The sequence below is a fragment of the Leptosomus discolor genome, chromosome Z, assembly GCF_034619465.1.
Source record: "Leptosomus discolor isolate bLepDis1 chromosome Z, bLepDis1.hap2, whole genome shotgun sequence".
Lineage (NCBI taxonomy): Eukaryota > Metazoa > Chordata > Aves > Leptosomiformes > Leptosomidae > Leptosomus > Leptosomus discolor.
Genome location: NC_141419.1, coordinates 4,939,742 through 4,952,759, shown reverse-complemented (window position 1 = coordinate 4,952,759; position 13,018 = coordinate 4,939,742). Strand labels below are relative to the sequence as shown.

The 13,018-nt window shown below is 62.6% G+C and overlaps 2 protein-coding genes across 3 annotated transcripts; both read left to right on the top strand.

The window, feature by feature from the left end:
* Positions 1-13: 13 nt before the first annotated feature.
* On the top strand, positions 14-2,607 carry PITHD1 (PITH domain containing 1). Its single transcript, XM_086479743.1, has 6 exons — positions 14-205; positions 431-474; positions 627-704; positions 1,582-1,686; positions 2,155-2,263; positions 2,480-2,607. Exons 1-6 carry the CDS (start codon positions 14-16, stop codon positions 2,579-2,581), a joined length of 630 nt encoding a protein of 209 aa, XP_086335869.1. The 3' UTR covers positions 2,582-2,607.
* Positions 2,608-3,395: 788 nt separating this feature from the next.
* On the top strand, positions 3,396-11,681 carry LYPLA2 (lysophospholipase 2). 2 transcript variants are annotated; one of them, XM_086479198.1, is made up of 10 exons: positions 3,396-3,420; positions 5,944-6,049; positions 6,861-6,892; positions 7,574-7,639; positions 8,467-8,514; positions 8,728-8,798; positions 9,075-9,148; positions 9,330-9,431; positions 9,858-10,034; positions 10,256-11,681. In XM_086479198.1, exons 2-10 carry the CDS (start codon positions 5,972-5,974, stop codon positions 10,304-10,306), a joined length of 699 nt encoding a protein of 232 aa, XP_086335324.1. In that variant the 5' UTR covers positions 3,396-3,420; positions 5,944-5,971; the 3' UTR covers positions 10,307-11,681. The 2 variants fall into 2 exon arrangements, with proteins under 2 accessions (XP_086335324.1, XP_086335323.1); XM_086479197.1 differs by lacking the exon at positions 3,396-3,420 and adding an exon at positions 4,846-4,900.
* The last annotated feature ends 1,337 nt before the right edge of the window (positions 11,682-13,018 follow it).

Sequence of the window (13,018 nt, the reverse complement as noted above, 5' to 3'; positions counted from 1 at the left end):
GGGCGGGGCAGCCATGGCGCACGGGCACGGCCGGTGCTGCTGCTGCTGCGGGGAGGCGGCGGCGGCGGTCGGCGGGGAGCGGGGCGCGGCCTGGGGGCTCTACCTGCGGATCGACCGGCAGCGGCTGCAGTGCCTCAACGAGCGCCGCGAGGGGAGCGGCGCTCTCGTTTTCCGCGCTTGGGAGGAGCGAGGTGACCGGACCCAGGTGCGGCCGGGCTGGGCCGAGGCCTGCGGTGGCGCCGCTGCCTGAGGAGCGCCGGGCGGCGGGAGGGGGTGCGGGAGTGAGCGAGGTGGTGTGGGTCCCCGCCTTGCCCTTGAGCCCCACCGAGGTTACCCGCCCCGCAGGTCCCTGTGCTTCCTTCCCCCCCCCCCCCCCCCCGCGTACCTGCGCAGCCGGGGCCCGCCCTGACCTGCTCCTCTCTCTCCCCAGTTCGTAGAAAGCGACGATGATGAGGAGCTTCTGTTTAATATCCCGTAAGTTCGTTCCCTGAGCTCCTCCTTTGGCATCGTTTTGGCTGCTGGCAGGGCTTGTTCCTCGCCTCTGTGTGCCTGGGAATGAGGCGTCTTAACCGGGGCAGATTTGCAGGGAACAGAGATGAAACCGCCGCTTTCGTATCTCTCGGCAGGTTTACGGGCAACGTGAAATTAAAAGGAGTAATTGTGATGGGGGAAGATGACGGTACGCACCCAGCAGAGATGAGACTGTAAGTAAAACGAGCATGAACTTTGCTGGAGCCTAAAGGGCAGTGATTGACTCGTAGCTAACAAGGACGGCGTTTCTCACACCGTCGGGTGCCCCAGCACCCAGCGAGGGTGCGCAGGGCGAGAGAAAGCAGCGCTGCTCTGCAGCAGCTCAGTCATTCCGGGGCCCTGGGGAGGGAAAAAAACCTCCCGTGACTTGTACAGGGACGAGCGTGGCTACTTGCTGCCTTTTCTCTAGAGAAAATGGGGTGCTGGTGTTAATAAGAACGTTTGGTTGAGACGCTGGCCGTGTTGTGAAGCAACCACCCTGCTGTTGGCTCAGCGGGCTGCAGAGGATCAAGGGACCAAGAGGGGCTACGCTTTGCAGGGGAATTCGGAGGCCTGGGAGGGAGGGACACCAATGACAGAGTGTCCTGCAGCCAGGTGAGGTTCGTAAGGCTCTTGGCAGTGGTCCTGCCGTACATGGCCTGCTTTAGCTCCTGAGGGGAGAGAGATCCTTCTTAATACTGCTTTTTATTTTTTTTAAAAAAATGAAAAAGTATCAAGTACTCTGCAGTTCTTGCTTGTGGGGAAAGAAATACACCTTTATTGAGCCCCTGTTTTCCTTGGTCTCCAGTGTATGGGGGTCTGGGTTTCTTCATGTGCCCAAGCGTGCTGAGATCTGCATCTCCCCAGCTCTGTTCCTCGCTCCTCCTTGTTATTTCTTCTGGAACGTGATGATGTTTCGTGGTGGCGCTGGTATTTTCTCCCTTAGAAGACAAAGTAAATCCAGCTTCTTGCTGCTGAGAAGAACCCCGGGTAGTGCTAATGGATGGGAAGGAAACCAATTAGCTGATCTGTGTGTTAATAACTTCCTGGGTTTCCTCCCTCTCTTCCCAGGTTCAAGAACATTCCTCACATGTCCTTTGATGACACAGCCAGGGAACCGGACCAGACTTTCAGCCTGAACCGGGATCCGGCGGGCGAGCTGGAGTACCCCACCAAGTACGATGCCTGGGGGGGGTGGGGGGCTGCTCCTCCCCAGCGCGGGAGCTGTGCTCTGTCCAGCCTGCAGACATGCTGCCGAGTTTTAGGAAAGCATTAGCAGAGGGTAGGTCCTTCCCTTGCATCCCAGGGCTGCCCCCAGTAGAATTTGCCTCCATGGCTCTGTCCTGCCCTTGTCAGGCAAGAGCTCTGGTCTGAAAACCCCCTCCCCAGAGCCAGGGGGGTGCCTCTCCCGTGGACAAGGACTTCTCAGGGTGCAGAATCATCCCAGTGTTGTGTCCTCAGCTCACCGCAAGTGTTAGGGAAGCTGCTCCTCCTGCACCCTCAGTCATTTGCTCCCGAGTCTGGCTCAGATTAGGGTAGGAGCTACACGCAATGAGGGGCATGTCCATGCTGAGAGGAGGTGGCAGTGCAGCAGAGTGGCAGCCTGTATGCACCATGCCAGTTTCAGAATGTATTTTCTTTCAGAATTGCCCGTTTCTCCAATGTTTGCCACCTCTCCATGCACTTCCCGAAGAACTTTGGAGCTGAGACAACGAAGATTTTTTATATAGGCCTGAAAGGAGAGTGGACGGAGGTAGGTGAGAGCAGAGATGAATGAGACTGTGCTAATAGTGTGAAAAGGGCTTTAAATCATAGCTTAAGTTGAGCCCTGGCAGTGAGGAAGCACTGGGAGTGGTGTCGGGGGGGTCTGCGATGAAAAGTCTGTAAGATGGGAACCTGCTCAGCTCTTGCCGGGCAGGTGACTTGAATTCTGCCCTCCTCTGGACTAATGTGTTTAATCTTAATTCAGGCTCATCGCCACGAAGTCACCATCTGCAATTACGAAGCGTCAGCAAACCCAGCTGATCACAAGTTGGAACAAATCACCCCACAGACTCACTTCATCTCCTAACAGCGCTGTCGGGGAATCTCCCGAAGGCTGTGGTACAAGTGTACGGACGTGATGGGCTGACTCGGACAGAAATGGCTTCCTGAAGTGCCAGAGAGCGTTGGATCAGCTTTACGTTTTGGTCTTTGCCTTGGAAAGCAGAGTGCCCTGTGTGTGCAGTGCCTGTGCGGAGGCGGCCGCTGAGGGGAGCGGCGTGTCGGGTCCTGCGGAAGGCGGCGGATCTGCTCTGTAACGGGAGAGTTGGTCTTTAGGCAGTGACAGGCTCGGGTCCGGTATCGTTTCCTTCTCTCCCTGCCAATAAAACACACGCTGAGGTGCAGAGCTGCGGCTGGGGCCTGGTCACCCGCATCCCCCTCCCTGAACGTGGGTCACAGCCCGTGCGTGGGGCGGCCCTCCTCTCCCCGCAGACACCCGCCGGGGGCGGGGGGCGGGGGGGAGCGAGAAGCGACAGCGGGGACGGCTCCGGACCGCAGCTGTCACCGGCGGTCGTGTGGCGGGGAGGGGGCGGCGCTCGGTGCCTGGTCGGCAGCAGAGGCGGGACGGAGAGCGGCAGCCGGGCCGCTGCGGTAGCGGTGGGGGACCGGGGCCTCCCGCTGCCGCAGCCTCTCCCCGATAAACCCGTGACGGCCGCGGCCGCCCCTGTTGTTTCCCCTCCTGGCCGGGGCCAGCCCGACCGCGCTCGCCTCGATCCCGCCGCCCGCTCTGAAAATGGCCGTCCCCTGAGGGACGGGCGGCGCGTCACTTCCGCCGCGCTGACCCCGCCGCAACCCGGCGGGCGGAAGTTCCGGTGGGAGCGCGTCGGGGGAGCCGGGAGGAGAGCGCGCGCCGGGCCCGCGGGAGAGGTGCGGGGCGGGGGGGGGGGGGGGGGAGCGGGACGTACCACCGGGGCGGGGGGGGGGGGGGGGGGGAGGGGAACGGGAACGGCGGGAGCTCCGTGAGGGCAGGGCCGCGTCCCGGCGCCGCGGGGATGGGGAGGCGGCGGGAGGCCGGGGCGGGCTGAGGGGGCCCCTTCCCGGGGTGTTTAACGGGGGGAGCGGGACGGTAGATCACCGGCTGGCGCAGCTGCGGGCCGGACGCGGGCGGGGTGACGGACACTCCCGTCAGAGAGGCCGGAGATCCCGGGATCCTCTCCCCGGCACCCGCCAGCCCCGCTGCCGTGGTGGCTCCGGCCGGTGGCCGAGGGTGGATCCGGCCCGGCGGGTCCCGGGTGGGTCCCCGGCGCCCTGCGGCCTCGTGATCGGGGCGGTGGGGGAGCACGTCTGCCGGTAACGGGGCCGTTCCACGCAGCGCGGAGCCGCCCTCCCGCCGCAAACCCACCTCCTCCCACGCCCAGCGGCCTCCCGGGGGTCGGTACGAGCCCTCCAGACCCGCAGCCTTTAGGAAAACACCCAAAAGCCCCATGGCCGCGGAAAACGGCCGGTCCCGTTCCAGCCGGGCCGGGTGCGGGGTTCAGGCCGGCTCTCGCCTCCCCTCGGCGCCCCGCAGCCCCCCACGGTCCCTCCCGTCCCGGCGGGGTTCCTCCAGCCTCCTGTCGCCTTTCCCTCCCCGCCCCGGTTCGGGCCTGCGGGAGAGGCCCGGGCACGTTCATAAACGACGATTATGGATTTGCTCCCCCTCAAGCGAGGCGTCACCCCGGGGCCGGGCCATGGGTTTCCTGCTGGCCTCACTCTCACGGATGAGGCGTAGGGGTGCTGGGGCTGCCGCTGAAACAGCCCAAATTGGACACGAGTTCATCTTTTTTTTTTTTTTTTTTTTGGTGTGTGTTGGGGGTGCTTTTATGCAGGCACAGACCCGTTTGGGCGGCTTTATCCTTCCCCCGTTACATTTCGGCCTCAGGGCGGCCTCTGCTCGAGCTGTTCTTGTGGCAGCAGCCGTGGACCCTCCTGCAGACTCCCCGGGAGCGGGGCAAAAACCCCCCTGAGAAATCTCGGGTGTCTCCAAGGGGTGGCCCGTGGGGTGCTTTGGGCAGCCGTGACCCTCGAAACCCCTCCTTTCCCTGAAGCCTTTGTGAATGAGGCAAGGATGTGAGTCTGTGTCTGCTCAGCGAGCACGTTTCAGCATCTCCATCTGTCATGGAAGATGCTTTTATTTATGGCTGCTCTTGCCAGGATTTTTGGCAGGTGCTGTTTTTCCTCGCTGGTTGTTTTGACCCTGGAGTACACACGAGCACGTGGGCTGTGCGTCTGTGAGGTTCCCAGACCCGAGGAGCTTGTTGTTCCCGGTGTTTTTATTTGAGTCAGGAAAACAGCTGACGAACAGTTGGTGAAACGAGTCGGGCAGGTCTTGGCCCAGGCTGGTAGAGGAGGCGGCTCTTTCTGTTGGGTAAGGCTGTCTGCCGGGGTACCGGGAGTTTGGAGGGGGGGGTTTGGGTGGTCCCGTGCTGTCCAAAACCCCCTGGGGGTGGTGGTCGCTGCGAGATACGAAGACTCGAGCAGACGGTGGGGGCTGATCTTGCTCCTGGTGGTAGTCGGGAGGCTGATCTCGCTCCTGGGAGGTGATGGCAGCGCTGTAAACGTGCTCTGATCTAATTAGTCCGGGGCGGGAAGCGGGGGTTAGGGCCTGTCACGTGAGGTGTGGGGGTTTCAGTGGTTTGTGCCGGACTGGGAGCGAACGCCGTCGGCTGTTGTGTCCGAAGGCGGTGTCGTGGGGGCTGTTAGCTCTGCCGGAGCTGCCCACCCTGCAGGTGACTGGGATCAGGGAGGTGACAATCAACCCTTCTTCGTGCTGGCAGGAGGCCGTTGCGGTGGGGACAGTGGTGGTGGCCCTGTCTGGCTGAGCGGCGGGGAGGGACAGAGATGCCATTGCTGGGGGGGGGGGTGCAGGCTTTGGGAGGCAGCGCGGGGTCTCGGGCCAGTGGCTGAACGCTCCGGTTTATCCCTAAACTGCTCCATAAAAGAGGGCTGGACCTTTTATTGGCGCTGTAAAGCCTGTGCTGCTGCTGCGTGCCGAGCGCCGGCATCGGAGCAGATGTGGGTCAGGCTCCTCCTCGGCTCCGCCGGCAGCCGGGAAGGGATGCTGAGGCTGCGCGCTGCCCGGCCGCCCTCTGCCCACGTCGTTACAGTCACAGAAATAACTTTGGCTTTGAGGTGTAACAGAAAGAGCTAATTTTAACACTTCCAACACCCGACGCGCGCATCCCCGCTCGCACGCAGCTGGTGCTGCGATGTGGGAAGCGTTTGCTGCCTTCTGGCTCGCCGGCGTTGCCAGGCCAGGGACGGAGTGGGGCTGTCCCCAGGGCTCAAACATCAAAGCCTTCTTGCACTCTTTAATTTTCCCCCAAATGGCCAGTCCCTCTGGAGCAAATAGTTGCCAGGGGAGAAGAGGGGTTTATTTGCCTGCCTGACCTCTGTCCCTCTGTCCCACAGGTACCAGTGTCTGAGTCCCTCTCGGTGTATGTGTGGTAACAACATGTCTGTCCCCCTCCTCGCTGACGCAGTGACTGTCTCAGGGGCAGAGCGGGAGACTGCCGCGGTAAGGGCCGGACCCCTCCTGCCTCGCCTGCTTCTTCCCTTTTAGCAGTCTTGAAGATAAGGAGCTGCTTCCGTGGGGTTCAGAGGAGCCGTGAGCTGACCCCGTAGTCCCTCAGCTCCTCCAATGTGCATCTTGGTGCATCAAAGGGGATGCGGGACCGGCGAGGTCTCGTCTTGCTGGGGAAAAGTAACTGTGCTTTGGGCTGGGCTGTTTGTTTCTGGTGCTTGGTCCAGCACAGGAGCACAGGCACAGCCTTGCAGCTAGGCTTGACCTGCAGGGAAATCCATGGGAGTTGCATCTGATTTGGCTATTTAAGCTTTGATAAGCAAATCCCTCAAAGAAAATCCTCTGTCCTTCCCCGGGGCCCCACAGGCTGCCCTCCCTCTGCTCCCTAGTGCTTAGAGGCCGCTCAAGCCTCGGATGAAAAGCCCGTAGGGATGGGTTTGGTGAGGCCTCGGTGAGCTCGGCCTCCGCTCAGCGTGGCGCCGTGCAGCCTGGCAGGACGATACGTCGCTCCCTGGCCCTCCGCTACGCCGGGCAGCCGAGGGGCCGCCAACGCCCACGGACCTGGCCGTGACAGCAGGCTCTGTGGCACGATGACAGCGATACGCCTGTTCCACCCATCCATCCGTCACGCTCAAAGCTGCAGAGACGTGTCATTAGCGTCGCCTGATTTCCTCCTCTTTGAGTCGCTTCTCGTTAGTGACTAAGTGGCCTTTCGCCGCTTCCCTGCGAGCCCAGCCCCGCATCTCTCCCAGGGCACCGGCTGTCGCACCGGCTAATTCTTTTGTTTTTCTGCTTAATTTAACAGGTCATTTTTTTACATGGCCTTGGAGACACGGGGTGAGTATTCCTGGAGCTGGCTCTGGCGGTGATGCGTGGTTTGCTCAACGCGGGCCCGGGCCTGGCCGTTGGCTGCGAGCGCCGGTGCTGCTTTCCCCAGGCGCCGCTCCGAGATTTGTCTGGGGCTTTGAGCTCGGGCCGGTAGCCGTGCCTGCGCCACCCTCGCGGGGAATCGCCGGCCAGCAGCTGTCTGCGCTTGAATATTTATGATCCCGGCAGCCTGGCAGCCCCCCGCCTCCTGCGGGTTTGCTGTTCTCCTTTCTTCCAGGCAGGCAGATAAGCACTGCGGTTTTTCCAGTCCTTGGGAGTTGGGCTGTGTCTGTGCGAGCGCGTCTGTGTGATGTGCAAGGCCACCTTAGAGGACAGCGTGCGATAGAGCCGGAACAAAAGGCTTCTCCCTGCACGGGAGATCCTCCCTCCTCCCTGGCTGATCGCAGCTCCTCTGCCGCCAGCTGTGGGGCTTTGTGCGCTGCCTCTGCCCTGCTGCAGAGGAGATCTCTGCCGGGGATTCACGGGGGGGGACTCAGGCTGTCGGGGTGGGCAGGACCTGGTAAAATAACGTTGGGGCAGGGGGCCAGCAGCCTTGGAGAAAACATGTCCTTGGGGGAAATCCCTCACCTTCACCAGCATCCTCCAAAGCGCTCAGCCAAGCCTTGAACTCCTCCTTTTCTCTCTCTCCAGGCACAGCTGGGCTGACGCTCTCTCCTCCATCCGCCTCCCCTACGTGAAATATATTTGCCCTCACGCGTAAGTGCCGTCCTTGCTTCGGGAAGGGGCCTCGGGGAGCCTGGGTGGGCTGTGACGCCGGTGCCTGCTGCCGAGACCCTTTGGGGAGGCAGACGGTGGCCTGCGCCCTGACCTACCCGCGGGGCTGTGCGGTGAGGCTTGCTCTCCTGCTGTGGCCGGTTTGTGCAGGGCCCCAGCCCTGACATTTGCTGCCTGCAGGCAGAGTGGTTCCCTGCAGAGCCCATCAGCGCAAGAGCTGCTGCTCTGAGTCTGTTTTCTCCCCACTCCCCACCCCCCCCCTCCTGTCCTCTGCCCCTCCCCAAGGGCTGCGGTGGAAGCCAAAAGCACCAGGGCTCCTTCCCCATCCCCGTGGTCAGGCAGGAGGGGGCTCAGCAGCAAGGGGAGGAAACGCTCCCCGATGTGTCCCCGGTGTCAATAGCAGCCCCTGCAGGGGGGCACTCACCGGGGTGGGATTCCTCCGCCGCAGCGGCGTCCCTGGCAGCAGGGCTTTGGCTTCTGAGTGTCCCGACTCGGCAGCGGAGCCATCAGCATCTCCTGGTTGGGCAGCAGCGAACAGGCGAGGGAGGCAGGTGCTCTCCTCCCCGGGCGGGCTGCTTGGCAACGCCCTGGAGCTGCCAGCTCAGCCGGGATCTGCTCAGGGCTCACGGATGATCCCTGGGGTCACCTTGCAGCCCTCGGGCTGGGTCTGGTGGTGCCGACCCGCTGTACGGTGCCTTGGGAGCCTCGTCCTGCAGCTGCGGGTGGGAGGGCTGGTCACCCCGCTCCCCTCGGCTCGGACTTGCTTCTCTTGCGCTTGAACTAAAACCCCTGAACTGCTTCCTCCGCAGGCCCCGGATCCCGGTGACCCTCAACATGAAAATGGTTATGCCCTCCTGGTCAGTGCTTTGGGTGGCAGGGGTGGGGAGGGACCCTTTTGGGGATGTATTTTGGGGAGTGAGAGGGATGGGGGGGGACTGAAGAGCCAAAATCCACTGCCCTGTAGGGGTCAGTGTAAGTGTAAAGGCAGAGCACACTCAGCTCCCGCCTCCCCACACCCTGAGTGCTGGGAGAGGTTTGGTTGGGGCTGACCCTTCTTCTTCTTCTCTCAGGTTTGACCTGATGGGGTTGACTCCGGATGCACCTGAAGACGAAGCTGGGATCAAGAAAGCTGCAGAAAACAGTAAGCAGCTTTGGGAAGGGGGAAGCACTGAGCTCCTGAGCGCCTCTGCCTCTCTGGGACAGGAGCAGATGTCTTCCTTCCACCTCTCCCTCCTTTCTGCTCTCCTGTGATCCCAGCCCACCTTCTCCCTGGCTGAAGCCAAGTGCGTTCAGTCCTTGGGACCTCTGGCACTCTTCCCTGATGTGCTGAGGGTCCTGTGGGCACCCCTGGGTGCTGGGTGATGCTCTTCACCACCACCCCCCCCTTCCGCTGATCCATTTCTCTGTCTTCTTCCAGTTAAAGCCATTATCGAGCATGAGATGAAGAACGGGATCCCACCCAACCGCATCATCCTGGGGGGCTTCTCACAGGTGAGCTGGGCTGTGGGGGGCTGAGTTGGAGGGCTGGGTCCCCTCTTCCCCCTCCAAAGACACCCCTCAAAGGGAGCATCTGTGGTGAGGAGGTTGGTGGGCGAGCTGGGGCTGGTGGGTGCCCCAGGGCTGCGGATCCCACCCCGCCATGGCGCTAAGGGACCTTCCTCCTCTGCTGCAGGGCGGTGCCTTGTCGCTGTACACGGCTCTGACCTGCCAGCACCAGCTGGCCGGCATCGTGGCGCTCAGCTGCTGGCTCCCGCTGCACAAGGCCTTCCCGCAGGTACCTGCGCTGCCGCTGCGCCGCGTGTCCCCAGGGAGGGTGGGGGTTGGGGTTGGGGATTTTCCCATCTGGAGTTTGCTACAGCGAGCCTGGGGCTGCTGGAGCCACGAGGTACCTGTGGTGGGGGCTTAATCCCGCCTCTTTGCTTCTGGGGCCTGGAGCAGGCGAGGGCACAGGAGAAATTTGGGCTCTGCCTCTGATCTGGTGTGGGCATCTGCCGGGCGGCGGCTCGGTCCTGGTGGCAGCGGGGGAGGGAGGTGTTTGGTGGCAGGGCAGGAGGCGCTGTGTGAGCAGCCCTCCCACGTCCCTCGTGAGGAGGGGAGCTGCCGGGTGATGCACATGGGGACGCAGATGGAGCACTTGCCATGTTCCCCGCTGGAGATCCCCTCCCCTGGGCACCCCTGAGCGCTTCCTTCCTCGCTGCAGGCGGCGAATAACGGCGTGAACAAGGACATCGCCATCCTGCAGTGCCACGGGGAGATGGACCCCATGATCCCCGTCCGTTTCGGGGCCCTCACTGCTGAAAAGCTGAAATCTGTCGTCACCCCCACCAAGGTCCAGTTCAAAACCTACCCCGGCGTGATGCACAGTTCCTGTCCTCAGGTCAGTGCCTCGGGGCGGAGGGAGGGGCTGGGACCATCAGGGGCTGGTCTCACCTTTGGGAGGATCAGGCAGGACAGGGACATTGCCGAGGGCAGAGCCTGTGGGACGCGTTTGTTCCCCGATTCACTCTGGGGAGGCTGCGCAGCTCTGGCACCCCCACGCCTGGGGCAAGGCAGTGCCCTTGAGGAGCCCCGGAGTGACGGGCTCTGTGCTTCCCGCAGGAGATGATGGCGGTGAAGGAATTCATCGAGAAGCTGCTGCCCCGGATCTAAGCGGAGCCAATCGAGACTGTCGCAGGGAAGGACGCCGAGGTCGCAGCCGCTGATCTTTCCCCTGTGACCTGTCCACTGCAAACGGAAGCCATGGCACCCCACCGCACCTCCCGCCGCACCCCCGGCCCCCGCCTCTCCCCTTCTCCTCGCACCTCGTCCTCTCCAGCTGGGGGTGCCCCATCTCTCCCTGCTGCTCTCGGAGCTGAGATTGGAGCTGTCTAAGGCGAGTCTTCGAGTGGCCTTTTCTCTCCTCCTCTTGCTCCGAGCGGTTTCTGTGAGGATCACCATCCCCTCGACTCCCTGTTCAGGCACCACAGTGTGTGGGTCTGGCAGGGCGTGGGTGAGGGTTTTTTTTTTGTTGTTGGGTTAGGGGTTTTTTTGTAACAGTATTAGGGGTGGGACGTGCCCCTGTGCGGCGGGAGGAGCGGTGCGGGCACAGGGCAGGGCTGGGACGCCCTCCGTGGCCCCGAACAGCCCACGTTCCTCTTCTGCCCTCGGCTCATCCTCTCCGCGGCTGCTCTCGGCCTCTGCTCAGGCGACTCACGGGTTTTCAATCAGAGCTCAGGAACCCGGGACTCTCCTGCAAACACCTCAAGGCCCAGGGGAGAGGCTGTGCTCTGGGCCGGTACCGCCAAAGGCTGCCCCATCTCCCGGGGCCGGCAGAAAGGCATCCGAGCAGCTCCTGCACCTCCTCGCACGGGGCCTCGGCCCCCGCCCTGTCACACACGCACACTCCCCATCGGGCTCGCCCCACACTCCAGCAGCCTCAGCCACCGGCCTGTGGCAGCTCTGCCCTCCTCGAGATAATCGCCTCCTTCCTCCTTCTCTTCCTCCTCTTGTTGCTTTTACAATCGCCCCCTCAGCCCAGCGAGGGGTCCCAGAGGTGTCTCTCCCTCCCTTGGCCCAGCTCTCCGCCCTCAGAGCCCCAAAGCGCTGCCGTTTACAGCCGGTGTCCGAGCGGCTTTGCCACGGAGCCTGCGCGGCGCTGGCCCGGTCCGTAACGTCTCTCTTGCTGCTACTTCTCCTTCCCTTTGGACTCGGCTTGGCTCGGGGAGGGAGAGGAGAGGCGAGGAGAGGAGAGGCTGGCCCCCAGGGATGGCTCTTGGCCCAGGCTGGCGCAGCTGGAGGAAGCAGGTTTGCTCCCAGCCATCATCTCACCAGCATCTAACACCCGGCTGCCGCTGTGCCCCATCCCGTGGGGTAGCACGGGGGGGGGGGTCTCCGTGCTCCCCGGGACCAGGGCTGTGGGCTCTCCTGGCCTTTCCCTGTACAATCGCAGGTTTCCCTGGGGTCCCTCCCCCCGGCTGGCTGGAGGCTGCAGCCAAGGCTCGTCCTCGTTTGAGCGGTGGCCTGGCTGTGCCGGTGGCCGTGGCTGGCTGGGGCAGGGGGGGGGCTGGGACCATCCCCACCAGCAGAGCAGTTTCCTGGGCGCAGAGCCCCGAATGTCTCCTCCGCAGGTGGGCTCCTGGCCGCCCCCTCCCCTCCCGCGGGGCCGAGGGCACTTGCTGTTGAGCAGCGCTGCCCTTCTCCTCGCCTCTCCTCCGTGGGCTGAGCCCGCAGCACTGCTGGGCCCTTCCGGGCTGGAGCTGTACATGTCTTTTAAAAAAAACAAGAAAAAGCCCACCCCAAACCCCACCTGGCTCCCTCCTGTGTGCTCCGGCTCTGTGTGGGTCCATGCCCCGTCCACCCCCTTGTCCCGCAGAGCCTCTGCTCGGTGCCCCGTGGCCAGCAGCGGGCTGTGGCCGGGCTGGCGGGGCCGGGGCCGGCACCTCCCGGGGGGGCAGGCGGGGGGCTCGGCAGCTCTGCTGCAGCCGTGCCCTCCCTGCCTGGGATGCGTAAAGCAATAACCCGCTCTCCGGAGAGTCGGATCTGTCAGACCCATCCTTGGTTGGTTTCTTGGGTTGGTTTGGGGGGGGATTGGGGGTTTTTTTTGTCTTTTTTTTTGTTTCCCCCCCCCGCTTTAGGAAGTCTTAAACCAGCAAACCTGCTGCTGGTGTTGGGGAGAGCCTGGCTCTTCCCCTTGCTTGGGGTTCAGTCCTGCTGTTTCTTCTCCTTTGTCTGTTTTGAAGCTGCTGCGTCCTCCCCTCCCTGCGCTCGACGGGTGGGGAGGCGAGAGGGGGCTGGCTGGGGCGGTTGGCGGAGGGACAGACCGACCTATTTGACTGTGAACTGGAACTGTGGGCAGCGCGGGGGCCCGGGACTCGTGGCCATCCTTGGGCACGGTGCGGGTGGCCGCGCTGGCCCCGTTGCAGAGCATTCCTGCTCGCTCCCCACCTGAGCAGCACGTGCCTGGCCAGGGCCGTGCTGAGGACCCAGGAGGGAGAACGGCTTCTCTCCATTCCTCAATACAGCTTTTTTTTTTTTTTTTTTTCCTCCTTCTTCTCTCTCTTTTGTCTTCCTTGTAAATGTTTGGGGTTTTTTTTTTGTGTGTGTGTGTGTTCCACAGAGTCAGATACAAGGTTAAATAAATCGTAAACCTCTCCCAGAGCTGAGCTGGCATCATTCGTGGCCGGGCAGGAACCGCCCTCAGCACCTCTGCAACGGAGGTTTTTTGGAGGAGGGGGGTGGGGAGCAGATTAGCACGAGGCCCCAGGGGCAGCTCCGGCTGAGTGGAAGCAGAACAGAGCTGCCACTTAGAAAGTAAGAAAGTTTATTTAAAAACAAATCAAAAGCTCAATTCATAATTTAGTAGCATAAGTTATTAATCCAACT

What these genes read in the sequence shown, in the direction of transcription:
- LYPLA2 (XM_086479198.1), top strand. Translation starts at nt 5,972, where the DNA reads ATGTGTGGTAACAACATGTCTGTCCCCCTCCTCGCTGACGCAGTGACT. An exon ending in CAGAGCGGGAGACTGCCGCG is followed by an intron (nt 6,050 to 6,860) that starts GTAAGGGCCGGA and finishes TTAATTTAACAG; the next exon opens with GTCATTTTTTTACATGGCCT. An exon ending in AAAATGGTTATGCCCTCCTG is followed by an intron (nt 8,515 to 8,727) that starts GTCAGTGCTTTG and finishes TTCTTCTCTCAG; the next exon opens with GTTTGACCTGATGGGGTTGA.
- PITHD1 (XM_086479743.1), top strand. Translation starts at nt 14, where the DNA reads ATGGCGCACGGGCACGGCCGGTGCTGCTGCTGCTGCGGGGAGGCGGCG. An exon ending in GAGCTGGAGTACCCCACCAA is followed by an intron (nt 1,687 to 2,154) that starts GTACGATGCCTG and finishes ATTTTCTTTCAG; the next exon opens with AATTGCCCGTTTCTCCAATG. An exon ending in TGAAAGGAGAGTGGACGGAG is followed by an intron (nt 2,264 to 2,479) that starts GTAGGTGAGAGC and finishes ATCTTAATTCAG; the next exon opens with GCTCATCGCCACGAAGTCAC.